The sequence below is a fragment of the Oryctolagus cuniculus genome, chromosome 16 (assembly GCF_051225735.1).
Source record: "Oryctolagus cuniculus isolate XC-2025 breed Fujian yellow rabbit chromosome 16, ASM5122573v1, whole genome shotgun sequence".
NCBI lineage: Eukaryota > Metazoa > Chordata > Mammalia > Lagomorpha > Leporidae > Oryctolagus > Oryctolagus cuniculus.
In genome coordinates, this window is record NC_142882.1 from 3157456 (window position 1) to 3172147 (window position 14692).

The 14692-nt window shown below is 52.1% G+C and overlaps 1 protein-coding gene across 5 annotated transcripts in view; it reads left to right on the forward strand.

The window, feature by feature from the left end:
* ADGRE1 (adhesion G protein-coupled receptor E1) overlaps positions 1-5838 on the forward strand; it is a 58057-nt gene extending 52219 nt beyond the window's left edge. For all 5 annotated transcript variants that reach the window (XM_089316230.1, XM_089316231.1, XM_089316234.1 and 2 more), the window contains 4 exons: positions 682-773; positions 1607-1775; positions 1870-1974; positions 4560-5838. In XM_089316230.1, the coding sequence (XP_089172356.1) occupies positions 682-773; positions 1607-1775; positions 1870-1974; positions 4560-4565 (372 nt within the window). In that variant the 3' untranslated portion in view covers positions 4566-5838. The remainder of the gene's footprint in view (positions 1-681; positions 774-1606; positions 1776-1869; positions 1975-4559) is intronic.
* The last annotated feature ends 8854 nt before the right edge of the window (positions 5839-14692 follow it).

Here is a 14692-nt window from a genome sequence, read left to right on the forward strand (position 1 = left end):
TCACACACACACACTCTGTCTTACACACACACACACACACACACACATTCAAGCCACTGCAGGTGTTAACCGCCTGAAGAACTTCACATAAATTCTGTCAGGGTTCCCAGGCGGTGAAGGAAGCGGAAGCCTCAGCCCCCAGCCCGCAAGGGGCCAGGGCTCCACCCTGCTCTGTCCCCGCCTCTCCCCTCCTCAGGCCTCCTCCCTCCCTCTCTCCGTTCTCTTCCACTGCATTAAGTTCTAAAGCACAGACAGAAAATTTGCCTTCTTTTTCCGTCTGCTAGGATTTTTTTTCTGTTCCATCTTTTTTAAAAAAAGATTTATTTATTTGAAAGGCAGAGTGGGGGGGGGGGGGAGAGAGGGAGAGGAGAGAGCGAGAGAGAGGGACAGATCCTCCATCTTCTGGTTTGCCCACGCAATGGCCCCGGCCCAGGGCTGGGCCAGGTGGACCCAGGAGCCAGGAGCTCCACCCCGGCCTCCAGGGAGTGCAGGGGCCTGGCTGGGCTCCTCCAAGCACACAGTGGCAAGGATGCCCCGGGATACTGCGCTCTGGGCCTGGGAGACTGGGGTGTGCGGGGGTTCGCGCGGACAGCGATCAGGGAAGCTGTGGGCCCTGCAGCGGGCCCTGGGGGTCGTGGCCCTGCTCCTGGCGACCTCTCGACCCCTCCCCCTGCCCCGCAGATCAACTCCGTGCTGCTCACATGGACGCTGTGTGTCCTGCGGCAGAAGCTTTCCAGTGTCAACGCGGAGGTCTCCACGCTCAGAGACACCAGGTGCGGCTCCCTCCACCACTTCCCTTCCCCGTCCCCTCCCCCTTCCGTCCCCTCCCCTCTCCTCCCCTCCCCTCCCCTCTCCTCTCCCAACTTCCCTTTCCCTCTCCCCTCCCCTCTCCCCCTTCCCCTCCCTTTCCCCCCCTTCCATCCCCACTTCTCCTCCCCTTTCCCATCCTCTCCCCTTACCCTACCTTCTACTCCCCTCCCCTTCTCCTGCCCCCTCCTCCCCATCTCCCCTCCTCCCCTCCCCTCCTCCCTCCCTCCCCTCCTCCTTCCCCTCCCCCTCCTTCCCTCCCTCCCCTCCTCCCCTCTCCCCTCCTTCCCCATCCTTTCCCTTTACCCTACCTTCTGTTCCCCTCCTTCCCTTCCCTCTCTTCCCTCCCCTCCTCCCCCTCCCCTCCCTTCCCCATCCTTTCCCTTTACCCTACCTTCTGTTCCCCTCTCCTCTTCCCTCCTCCCCCCTCTCCTCTCCTCCCCTCCTTCCCCTCCCCTCCCTTCCACTTCTCTCCCCTCCCCCTCCCCTCCCCCTCCCCTTCTCCCTCCCCTCTCCCCTCCCCCCTCCTCCCTCCCTTCCCATATCTTTCACTTCTCTCCCCTCCCCCTCCCCCTCCCCTTCTCCCTCCCCTCCCCTCTCCCCTTTCCTCCCCTCATCTAAGTACCTATAAGGATTTGATTCCCCCCATGTGGGCCTGGAGGCCCCACCCTCCGTCTGTCCACTCCCAGGTGGCATCCTGGGTCACTTGGCAGCTTCCTCGGGCCCTTCCTGGAGCGAGTGTGGTCTGGGAGGACTGGGCACCGGCCGAACCTCACGCTCTGCGAATCCCCTCCCCCAGGTTGCTGACATTCAAGGCCTTTGCCCAGCTCTTCATCTTGGGCTGCACCTGGGTGCTGGGGATCTTCCAGATTGGACCCGTGGCCAGTGTCATGGCGTACCTGTTCACCGTGGTCAACAGCCTGCAGGGGGCCTTCATCTTCCTCATCCACTGCCTGCTCAGCCGCCAGGTGCGGGCTGCCCTCCCCTCCCCCACGCCCCTTCCCTACATCCCCCAGGGCTGGGAGGGATTCACCCCTCCCCGTGCTCTGCCTCCACCCCCAGGTACGAGAGGAATACAGGAGGTGCCTGTGCAGGAGGCCCGAGCCCAGCTCCCAGTCCCAGAGCACGGGGATGGTCCTGTTGTCCACGCCATCCGCTTCCAAAATGGTGAGGGACTGTGGGTTTGCTGGCACTGCGGGGTGGGGGTGGGAGCCGGGCCTGTCCACCCTGGCTGGCTGGTTGCATGGAGAGTGGGGACTGAGGGTTGGGGTTTGGGGCACTGGTGTTGGGGCGCAGCAGGTTAAGCTGCCTCTTGGGACACTGGCATCCATATCGGAGTGCAGGTTCAAGTCCCGGCTGCTCCACTTCCTAGTCAGCGTCCTGTGCATGCGCCTGGGAAGGGGGGGTAATGGTCCAGTGACTTGGGCCCCTGCAGGCACGTGGGTGACTGGATTGAGTTCCAGGCTCTTGGCTTTGGCCTGGCCCAGCCCTGGCTGTTGTGGTCACTTGAGAAGTGACCCAGTGGGTGGGAATCTGTCTCTATCTCTGTTGTTTTGCCTTTCAAATAAACAAATTTTTTTAAAAAAGAAAAGAGTTGAGATTCAGGAGCCAGACAGCCTGGGTTTAAATCCCAGCCCTGGCCCTAACCAACAGTGCAATGTAAAAGCAGATCACGCAGTGCCTGAGGCTGGCATAATCAGCGAGTATGAACAATCGTATCCCACCCCGTTAATCAGAGGAAGCAGGTAGACTGCAGCCAGCTCAGAAGATGCCTTGGTCTAGTGGTAAAGACACGCACAGCGTCCATCAGCCTGCTTGGGCTCAGATCCTGGCTCCTGACTCCAGGGAGGCCGCGGTGCTGGCTAGGGTGCCTGGGATTCTGACCTTCTTTTTTTTTTTTTTTTTGACAGGTAGAGTGGACAGTGAGAGAGAGAGAGACAGAGAGAAAGGTCTTCCTTTTGCCGTTGGTTCACCCTCCAATGGCCGCTGCGGCCGGTGCATTGCGCTGATCCGAAGCCAGGAGCCAGGTGCTTCCTCCTGGTCTCCTATGCGGGTGCAGGTGCCCAAGCACTTGGGCCATCCTCCACTGCACTCCCGGGCCACAGCAGAGAGCTGGCCTGGAAGAGGGGCAACCGGGACAGAATCTGGCGCCCCGACCGGGACTAGAACCCAGTGTGCCAGTGCCGCAAGGCGGAGGATTAGCCTATTGAGCCACGGCACCGGCCCTGGGATTCTGACCTTCCTGTGGGGGACCTGGACTGTGTTCCTGGCTATTAGCTTTGGCCCTGGTCCCTCTCTGGCTCCTGTGGGCCTTTGGGGAGCAGCAGAGGGGGGTTCTCTCTCTCTCTCTCTCTCTCTCTCTCTCAAATTCAAAAGAGAGAAATCAAAGAGCGGCTATATGTCCAAGGTACTTCTAAACATTTGTTGAAAATGGAGCTAAAAGATCAGTTTATTTAGGTGCAGAAAATTTACAAAGCTTGTGGAAAATGCATAGTATAAACAATATGCATGGATTTCAGGTTTTCTTGGCACCAAAAAAAATTTTTGGTTCTATTTTCCATAAATTTTTTGAAGTCTTTTTGTATCTGTTTGCCTCTATATTTGTCTCTGTATAGCTTATGTGTATGTAATAAGATGTACTATCTGCCACATGACAAAGGTTTTATAGGTATAGAAAATTTTAGAAAACTATTAGAAGCAATAACAACAAGGAAATGAAAGTTACCATTCTCCCACACATGAGGGTCCGCAATACTTTTGACTCCAAGTAACCAAGATCCAGTGGCTTGGATAAATAGGGAATTGTTTTCCTTTTAAAAACGGAAGTCCAGGGGCTGGCATAGCGGTGATACCAGCATCCTGTGTCAGCGAGCAGGCTTGGCACCAGGCTGCTCCACTCCTGATCCAGCTCCCTGGCAATGCAACTGGGAGAGCAGCAGCAGACTGCCCAGGAGTTTGGGCCCCTACACCCACGTGTGAGACCTGGGTGGAGCTCCAGGCATCTGCCTCGATCGGGCCCAGTCCTGGCCTTTGCAGCCATTTGGGAGGGCATAGCAGTGGATGGAAGACCGCCCTCCCGCCCTCCCTCCCTCCTTCCCTCCTTCCCTCCCTCCCTCTCTCTCCTTCTCCCTCTCTCTCTCTCCACCTTTCATATAAATAACATAAATCTTCAAACAATGGAAGTCCCGAGTGAGGCATTGCTGGAATTGTTTTGTTGCTCGGTGGTGTTGTGAAAGATACAGGCTCACCATGAGTTTCCATTCAGCTATGGGCACGTTGGCTTTTCAGCTTAGTGTTTCATGGTTGCAAGATGGCTGTCACAGCTCCAGACATCAGAAATATGTCTAAGGCGAGAAAAAGATGGATGAAGCAGAAGCGGAGACTCTCCTTCTGTGCCTCTTTCTATGACAGGAAATAGAGGTTTCCCAGCATGCACTCGGTGGATTCCTGTTCACCGACTTGGTCAGACCTGTATCCTGTGACCACTCCCGGGTGCACAGTAGCCTGTGCACTTGCAGCCAAGTAGCACTTGGCTCTCTGGTGTCTGCAGGGGGAGGACTTGTGGCTGAGAGGTTGGGAGTGGCTGGCGGTTTCCAGCAGTGCCTGCGGTAGCTAATGGGTCTCCTTCTAGTCTTTGCGGTTGTGTTTCTCTGTGAGCCTGTGAAACGCCCGTGCCCCAGGGAATGTATCCTGAGAATCCCAGCATAATGTTTGTGCTGTAGACTCAGAAAACCCTTCTCTCTCTCTCCCAGGGTTGAAGTCCTCTCTCGCTTTCAAGTACGCCATGGAGCGCCGTTTGAGGACTGGCCAAGCCTCCAGGAGCCTCCTGGGAAATCTCTTTGCAGCTTCCTGGGGAAACCAAGAGCCCGCTTGCCAGGGACCCCTGGGACTCAGAGCCGGGGTGGGTGGGGCCGTCCTCCTCGATTCCTGCACTGGCCAGGAGCCAGCGTTCTGTTCCCAGGGACTGTTTTCTTCTGTGGTTCTGCGACTCGAGTTTGCAGTTTTGGGAGGTGACAGATCCCCACTCAAAGGCGTGACCAGGGCTCCTGGCTGCCAGGTTGCTTTCTCCCGACTTTGTCAGTGCATGGCTCCAAGCCTGCCCCTCCAGCACCGGGCACGTCCCAGACACACAGTGGTCCTCACTGGTCTGTCCCCTGTCTCACTGGCACAAAGACTCTTGTTTTAAAGAAACAGGAACTCATCTGTGCCAGTCCCGTGGTTCCCCCCAGCACACAGATATGCGGGCTACACTGGCACAGACACAAAAGAACTGCTTGGGTGTGTTAGAGTGTTCCACGGAGCGAATTCTAGACTTTCCCGGAGGGCTGAAGCACTCGCTGCTGACGACGCCTCTCTCACGAGGGCTCTGGTTTCCTGGGGTTTTCGCGTAACCAACGGTTCCCTCTGCTCAACCTTGTTAGCACTCAGCTTGGATTCACTGTGCCTGCACTGTGATGGCCACCCATCCCTAACGCCTGGAGAGCTTTAGCGAGGAAGCAGGTGGACATTTAAGGAGTCAAACACTCCCAGCCTCCCCAAGGAGAGGATGCCTGGATCGGTAGTGGGAGAATGGCTGGCAAAGCGGTCGATGAGAAAATTGGGGGTCTCAGAATTCACCCCAGACCTGCTCATCCAGAACCTGTGCTTTTCATGTCCCAGGGACCCATAGATATGGTTGTATGAGATTCAGTGTTCTAGAACCTTCTGGAACCTAAGCCGACAGCAGAGCTTGTCCAGAAACCAGAAGGGGAAGTGTCTTCCTGTTGATGTGGGGACTGCACCTGCCATCTGTCAGATCCTGAGTCGTTTCTGTCTTCTCTTTGAGACGCAGTCTGGGCATGGCCTCTGCTAGGAAGCGTCCTTTGATCTTACTAACGGGGTCAGGCTTAGAGAAACAGGGGATTATTTGCTCCTAAAGACTCATGGTTTTTCATCTTGCATTATAATTTCTTTTGTGTCTTCAACTTAGACTGTGAGCTCCAGATGGCGTGGGATTTGTTCAGTAGATTTTCAATAAATGCGTTGAATGAATGAGTGGTTGCTCCCCGTGTTGCAGGTGATGAGAGGTGAAGCCACCAGCCCAGGGTCACACAGTTCCAGGTGGCTGAGCTGGGCTTCGAGCTGCTGGCCACAGAATTTGTCCTCTGCACCATTTGTCCTGCTCCTTCTCCATTTTGCCACCAGGAATCCTCAGGCTGGGTGCACCGGAAAGAAGGAATGAAAATCTGCTTTGAGTCATCCGAGCGACTGGGATCCAGTTAGCTCAGGAGCAGCAGGTGCTGGAGAGTTGGATAACGATGTTAACACTCAGTAGATGGAGGCTCCACCGTGGCCATTCTTGGAACTGCAACCAGGGAGGGGGGCAGCCCATGCTTCCAAGGAGGGTTTGTTGTGCCCAAGGGGAAGCTCCCGGGGGCATGGGAGGAGCCAGAGGTGTCAGGGTCTCACCCGTGTCCAGCTGTGGGGGTTGATAGCATCAGTGGCCCCGAGAACAGTCTCCATCTGCCCACACCCTGTCCCCGTCACTTTGTGACTCTCTCCCATTCAGTCTAGATCTGAGCTCACTTTGGCCAGTTGAAGGTGAGTGATGGAGACTCGAACAGGAGTTGCAAACGGATGTGATTTCCTTCCTGCCGGGCACACCGCTCCCTTACCTGCACACCACCATTGGGTTTGCTCATGATCGCTCCCTTACCTCCACCCTGAGCAAAGGCCCTAGCATGGCGGGCTGGGGAGAAGTTGGCTGCACCAGCTTGTGGCCAGCTGCAGTGGTGGGAGTGAGTCCAGCCTACTTCAGCAGGCCTGAGTCACCCACAGATGAGAGCAGCTGTAAACGCCAGAGGCTAAAGGCCCCAGGTTCTGGGGCAGGTTTGTCAGGAGCCTTGTGTGTGGTGAAGGCCACCGGGCACGACATGGTAGGGTGTCCACGTTCTGTTTAATTCCAGCCTGGGTTTCCTTTGAGCTCTGGGCATCGCGCATTCTGGACCGGTTGAATAAAGTTCTTCCTGATGGAAGACTTGTGCGAGGCTTTGTCTTTGTAGGGGTGTCCTGTGCTGCTCTAAACAGTCACAGAGGGAGCTGTGTTTCTGAGGTGAGTGGGGACAAGCTGTGACCTCTGCAGCAGTTTTTCTTAGAAACCAGCCACAGCGAATTCCTTTGCCTCTGGACTCCCGTTTGTGTCCACTAGAGGGAGATAATAGACATGAAAACGACAGGGTTTCTCAAATCTCATAGGTAAAATGTGAAATTACTTTGCCCTCCTTTGTAAGGTATTTATTTTATTTGCAAGACACACACACACAGATCAAGATCTTCCATCTGCTGGGTCACTCCCCAAATGCCCACGACATCCAGGGCTGGGCCAGGCTGAAGCCAGGAGCCTGGAACTCCATCCGGGTCTCCCACATGTGTGGCAGGGACCCAAGCACTTGGGCCATCCCTGTTGCCTTCCCAGGTTCATTAGCAGGAAGCTGGACTGGAAGTGGAGCAGCTGGGGCATGAACTGGTGCCCCTGTGGGATGCTGGGGTTGCAGAAGGTGGCTTTACCTGCTGTGCCACAACACCAGCCCCCAAGCAGCCTCTTATTTTATTTTATTTTATTTTATTTTATTTTATTTTATTTTTTGACAGGTAGAGTTATAGACAGTGAGGGGGAGAGACAGACAGAAAAGTCCTCCATCCGCTTTTTCACTCCCCAAATGGTGGCAATGGCTGGAACTGGGCCGATCAGGATCCAGGAGCTTTCCCCAGGTCTCCCACATGGGTGCAGGGGCCCCAGGACTTGGGCCATCTTCCACTGCCTTCCCAGGCCATCAACAGAGAGCTGGATTGGAAGAGGAGCAGCCGGTACTAGAACCGGCACCCATATGGGATGCCGGCACTGCAGGTGGAGGATTGACCTACTGCACCACAGTGCTGCCCCCCCCCCCAACAGCCTCTGAACTCCTGAGCTAAATGTATCCCCCATTTTACCCTCCTATTGTCCAGATGTTTTGTGGTGCCCCTGACTCAGAATACTAAAGTACTTGGAAAAGTATTGAACAATTGAAAACAAGGGTTTCAGAGAACTTACAGCATCATTTTAGGCTTAAGCATTTTATTTAGTCTTGGACTAGCATTATCACAATTTTGCTTTCGTGGTTTTAAGAGAAGTGAATTCAAAAACAATATTTTCAAATCCACCTTGGAAAAAAAACTAGTCACCAATATCATTCGGCCTTAAAACAGAAGGTGGGGACCGGTGCTGTGGTGTAGCAGGTAAAGCCACCACCTGCACGGCTGGCCTCCCACACTGGTGCTGGTTTGAGTCCTGGCTGCTCCACTTCCGATCCAGCTCTTTGCTGTGGCCTGGGAAAGCAGTGGAAGATGGCCCAAGTCCTTGGGCCCCTGCACCTGCGTGAGAGACTTGGAAGAAGCTCCTGGCTCTTGGCTTTGGATCAACCCAGCTCTGGCCATTGCGGCCATTTGAGGGGTGAACCAGTGGATGGAAGACCTCTCTCTGTGTCTCTCTCTCTGTCTCTGCCTCTCTGTAACTCTGCCTTTACAATAAATAAATAAATCTTTATAAAGAACCCACAGAATGTGGTCCTGCAATTTGCAGCAAGCAGAGGCACAATTAGGAGGGCACCCCAAATGATTTGCACCCTGAGACCAAATGATGTCATGTGGCGGTTATGAGACGTGAGAACCTTGCAGCTTCTAGCATGAGTCTCTTGTCTCCCTCTAGTGGGGTGTAGGGGACATTACGCAGCCATATTGAAAAAGGAAATCCTGGAGATCATGGTGATGGGCAAAATTGGCCAGACTTAGGAAGACAAATGCTCGTGGAAGTTAATATACGTAGGACACAAAAATTGTGTGGCTGTCATGTCACTTGGTGTACAGCTCCAAAGATGGCTTCATGGAATTATATACCACGTCCACAACAATGTACCCTCCTTTCCCCCACGTTACTCTCATTGTCATGAATCCCTCATCTTGTGATATTAATATTCCTCTTTGCAAGGAAAAATGGCATAAATGTTCATGTATGTAATGTCTGTGTATGAAGTGAGTGTGGAAAATGCTAAAAATGGTTTAAATCTAAAACAAAAAGTATTTTTAAGGGGCTGGCGCTGTGGCGCCGCAGGTTAAAGCTCTGGCCCAAAGTGCTGGCATCGCATATGGGCACTGATTCCTGTCCCGGCTGCTCTACTTCCAATCCAGCTCTCTGCTATGGCCTGGGAAAGCAGTAGAAGATGACCCAAGTCCTTGGGCCCCTGCACCTGCGTGGGAGACCAGGAAGAAGCTCCTGGCTCCTGGCTTTGGATTGGCTCGACTCCAGCCATTGCAGCCATCTGGGGAGTGAACCAGCAGATGGAAGACCTCTCTCTCTGTCTCTACCTCTCTCTGTAACTCTTTCAAATAAATAAAATAAATCTTTAAAAAAATTTTAAAAAAGTGAATGTACCAGGGGAGCTTGGTTGCATAATCTGTCTTATATGTGGAATCTAAAACATGACAAAAACCCAGTAAATACCTAGAAACGGGATAGAATGGTGGTTTTCTGGCAAAGGGGAGGTCGTTGGAGACGAAGCTGAAGCTGTAGTCCCGCAGGAAGAGAAGAGCCTGGGGACTATCGGATGTCATGAGGTTTCCAGTGAGTGCTTTGTGCTGGAACTTTGCTAAGAGATAGGGTTTTAGGTGTTTAGGATGTATCGGGAAGGCAGAGTGACAGACACAAGACAGATCCTCCATCCGCTGGTTCACTTTCCCAACGGCCACAACAGCTGTGGCTGGGCCAAGCTGAAGCCAGGAGCCTGGAACTCTGGCTGGGGCTGCCCCATGGGTAAGCATTTTCACAGGCGTGTTAGCAGGGAGCTGCTGTGAACGTGGAGAAGGAGGGGGGGGCTCGCTTGTCTTGCTCCAGGGCTGAGAGAGCAAGCTTTCACATTTACCCCCCCAGTGTGAACTTACCTGTCGGCTGGTTCTGTATGACTTTACTATGCTGAGCTACCTTCTTTCTGGAATCTAGAACTAATTTGTTGAGTATTTTTTTTTTTGTCATGAAAGAATGTTGAATTTTATTGAATACCTTTTCTGCATGTTTGAGTTGATCATGTGATTTTATATTTTTACAAATATTTATTTTCTTGAAGGGCAGAGTTAGAGATACAGAGGTCTTCCATCCACAGTTCACTCCCTAAATGGCCCAACTTGAGCTGCACTGATCCAAAACCAGGAGCCAGGAGCTTCTTCCAGGTCTCCCACATGGGTGCAGGGGCCCAAGCACTTGGGCCATCTTCTACTGCTTTCCCATGCCATAGCAGAGAGCTGGATTGGAAGTGGAGCAGCTGGGATGAACTGGCGTCCATATGGGATGCCAGCACTGCAGGCAGCGGCTTCACCTGCTACGCCACAGCATCAGCCCCCAGAGAAGCAATCTTTCAACACGGTGTCTTGCAAAGGAGGAAGCAGTGGTCATGTTTTGTGTTTTTGCTTTGCTTGTAGGTAGAGGGTTGATGCTTTTCTTCCTTTCTTGAACTGTGGTTTCCTCTTGTGTGATGATTGGTAAAAAAGGGTCTGGCTTCTGGGTGTTGTGAGTAGGGTCTATTTAATGCCGGGGAGTGGGAAGTCAGTGACTTGGTGAGAAGAAGCTGACCCAGTGAATATCAAGCATTTTATGAAGGGACTATTTATTCAGATGTGGGTAGGGTTAAGGGAGACCCTGGGGCCAGCAAGCTTGGGGGAGTTCTCTCCTTGGCTTGATGGGGTAAGGGGGAGGAAGTCATGGTGACATGGAAAAGACTCCTAATCTAGAAACAGAACACAACCACTACCCAGATGCGCAGGCTCAACAGGTGCTGGGGAGCTAAGTCTCCCATCTCTCACCCCTCTAGCCATCTTCTCTCCTTCTATGGCTCCCCTTTCCCAACCCAGAGGCAGACAGAACACACGAGGGCTCCACATACAGTTCCTGAAAGACGGCGTCTCCGTGCTTGGAGTAGGGCACAGGAGGATGGAGGGAGGGCAGATTTTCCCACAGTTGCCTGGAGTGAATTGTTAAATGCATGTTCAGGTTAGAGAAGGGGGCCTGGCATTGTGACACAGCTGGTTTAGCCACCGGTGGCAATGCTGGCATGCCAAGTCCTGGCTGATCTTCCAACTCAGCTCCCTCCTAATGTACCTGAAGGCATCAGATGATGACTAAAGTACTTGGGCCCATACTACTGACCTGGGAGACCCAGATGGAGGTCCGGGCTCCTGGCGTTGGCTTGGCCCAGCCCTGGATGTTGTGGCCATTTAGGGAGTGGACCAGCAGATAGAAGATCTCTGTCTCTACATTTCCATCTCTGCCTTTGAAATGAATCTTAAGTTTGAGAAGTGACCACACCCAATTTTGTTTCTCAAATGGGCATTCGTTCCCTCATATTCTGCGAGGGTAATGGGTAAGATATCCTCCTGCTGTTCTACCCTAAGGAGAGACTGCAGGGAAATTTCAAATCAAGCCTCCTCATGGCATAGTTCAACCAAGCCTCCTCATGGCGTAGTTCAACCAAGCCTCCTCATGGCGTAGTTCAACCAAGCCTCCTCATGGCTTAGTTCAACCAAGCATCCTCATGGCTTAGTTCAACCAAGCCTCCTCATGGCTTATTCACCAAGCCTCCTCATGGCTTAGTTCAACCAAGCCTCCTCATGGCTTCTGCTTCTGTTATTTTTTCATCTGTTCATTGGCTCAGAGGCTACTCCACAGTATGTGTGTGCCTCCCTCTCTGGGTATTTTCACTCCCACTGTCCAAGAGAAACACAAACTGGATGAACAGGTGCGCCAATGTCCAATAGAGAGAAACATTCCAAGGGAGGCGTCTCTGCTTGGCTCCCGTTGATCGCCTTGTGGACCAATCCATGGTCCAGTCAGCTGGGACTGGGAGGGGAAGTCAGACTGTTCCAGGCTGACTGCTTGTGTGCAAGGAACTTTGGCTGTAGAACAACTCACACTTATGATTTACCTTTTTTCTTTTGCCTAAAATAACAATACTTCATTTAGTGCATGGTTTTGTGGGTTGGCTAGACATTGTCTTCTGAGTGTGGGTTGGCTTGGCTGGTCTCTAATGGGCTCTCTCTCTCTTTTTTTAAAGATTTATTTTATTTGAAAGGCAGAGTTACAGAGAGGCAGAGAAAGAGAAAGAGAGGGAGAGAGGGAGAGAGGGAGAGAGAGGGAGAGAGGGAGAGAGAGAGAAAGGGAGGGATGGTTGGATAGAGGGAAGGAGAGATATCTTCATCCACTGGCTTACTCCCCAAATACCTGTCACAGCCAGGGCTTGGAGATACCAGAGCCATGAGCTTGGAATGCAGTCCAGGTGTCCCAGGTATCCCAGGTGGGTGGCAGGGACCCAACTCTTGAGCCATCACCTGATACCTCCATGGAGCTGATGTCAAGAGCAAAGTGGAGACTTACACCAGGAATTCTGATGTGGGTGTCCTCGAGCGGCATTTTACCTGCTGTGCCAAACACCCACCCTTTAGGTATTTGAAGCTTAAAAATTACTTATTTTCTATTTTTATTTGAAGGAGAGAGAGGGAGGGAGATGGAGAAAAGACAGAGAGGGCTCGTCCATCTGCTGTCACTCCCCAAATATCTGCTGTAGCCAGGGCTGGGCCAGGCAGAGGCTGTGAGCCTGGAACTGCATCTGGGTCTCCCACGTGGGCAGCAGGGGCCACATACTTGAGCCGCCGCCGCTGCCTCTAGGGTGTGCATTGGCAGGAAGCTGGATTGGAACTGGAGTACCTGGGACTCAAACTACACCCTCCAATATGGGACGTAGGTGTCCTAAGGGGTAACTTAGCTGCTGTACCACATGACTGCCCCAGGTCACTAAGTTTGAAGTTCAGACAGTTTCCACTTCATTGGAGCTGATGACGAGGGGCTTGAACCCTGGATATTTGCAGTTGGACAAGTGATGCAGCCCAGGTTTTGAGATCACACCATGGGGCTTGTTTCTAGCAGCTTGTTTGAAGACTGTATTGCACAGCTCTAATCTATAAAAAAGTGGGCATGAAGAAAAGAAGGTGTTAACACTGGGAATAACTGGGCCACGTTTCAGAAGTGGGGTGCACTCAGGGCCGGTGCTGTGGTGCAGTGGGTTAAGCCACCGCCTACTATGCTTGCATCTGTTATGGGCACTGGTTTGAGTCCTGGCTGCTCTACTTCCATTCCAGCTCCCTGCTAACGTACCTGGGAAGGCAGTGGAGAATGGCCCAAGTGCTTGGGCCCCTGCACCCACATGGGAGACCTGGGTTTATTTCTAGGCTCCTGGCTGCTGCCTGGCCCAGCCCCCTAGACACTGTAGTCATTTGGAGAGCCAACCAGTGAATGAAAGGCTTTCTCTCTCTCTCTTTCTCATCTCTCTCATCTCTCTCTCTCTCATCTTCTCTCTGTCTCTCATCTCCTCTCTGTCTCTCAATCTCTCTATAACTCTTTTTTTCAAAAATACATATGTCTTTTTAAAAGAGATTTATTTATTTATTTAAGAAGTAGAGTTACAGAGCAGAGAGAGAGAGAGGTCCTCCATCCGCTGGTTCACTCCCCAAATGGCTTCAACAGCTGGAGCAGAGCCAATCTGAATCCAGGAGCTTTTTTCTGGGTCTCCCATGTGGGTGCAGGGCCCCAAGCACTTGGGCTATCTTCTACTGCTTTCCCAAGCAATAGCTGGATGGGAAGTGGAACAGCTGGGACTTGAACTGGGTGCCCATATGGGATGCTGGCACTGCAGGCAAAGGCTTAGCCTACTACACAGCAGCACCAGCCCCAAAGAATACATCAATCTTTAAAATAAACATGCTGCAGGGATGCTTAGGAGTGAACCACATGTTGTGTATTTGGAGTGGCTGACTTTGGGGGTGTCTGCTGTATTTGGGCTGAGTCTTGCTGGGAGGTCTCTAATACAGACGAGACAAACTTCAGATAAGCATCTCACCGGCCACGGGGACTGGTGTAATTCTGTTGGGTAGTCATCCCTCAAGACGAGGAATATGTGTAAGTGTTTGCATGTTTTTGCCAAAGGGGCAAATTAAGAGGTAATTTCATAATGGGAAGTTGGGTAATACAGAGTTAAGCTGACCTCCCCCCTCCACACTCTTGGCCTTTGATGCTTACGGTGAGCGTTTTCCCAGTCAGGTCCATTTTCTTAGATGGTCTTTGGTGTCGCATTCTGTTGCCTGGTTTTTCTGCCTGACACCATCCTGTTTCCAAGTTCATCTTCTGGGGGCGCCTTCTTTATAAACTTTTACTGAAGTGTAAAATCTCATGAATTTGCTATATACAGAGTCGGGGACATGGTGATACTTTCCCCCACCCGCCCTCCTTCTCCTAGTCCTACTCTTTTATCTTTTACAAAGATCTATTTTCCGTTAACTTTATACTCATGATATTAACTCTACCCTAAGTAAAGAGTTCAACAAATAGTATGAAGAAAAAAAACTTCACTGTTCCCCAACAGTTGAGACAAGGGCTGTTAAAATATACTGCGTTACAGAGTGTCAATTTTCACTGCTCTATCACTTACCCCAGATCAGGGGGGACACATGGTATCTGTTTTTTTGGGACTGGCTCATTACATTAAGTATGATGGTTTCTGGTTGCTTCTGTTTTGTTGCAAACGACAGGATTTCATTTTTTACCACTGTGTAGTATTCTGTCGTGCACGTATAGCCGTGGTTTCTTTATCCAGTCTTTGGTTGGAGGTGTCTTTAACACGGCTCCCCCAGTCCTGGCTGTCTACGCTGTTCTCATGAAAAGAGAATGACTGGACTCCATGTTAGGCAAACTCACAAACAACCCAGCCTCCCCACCCACAAGGTTCCTTGAGAAACCCGGCCTGGAGATAAGTAGTGGTCTACTTCCTCT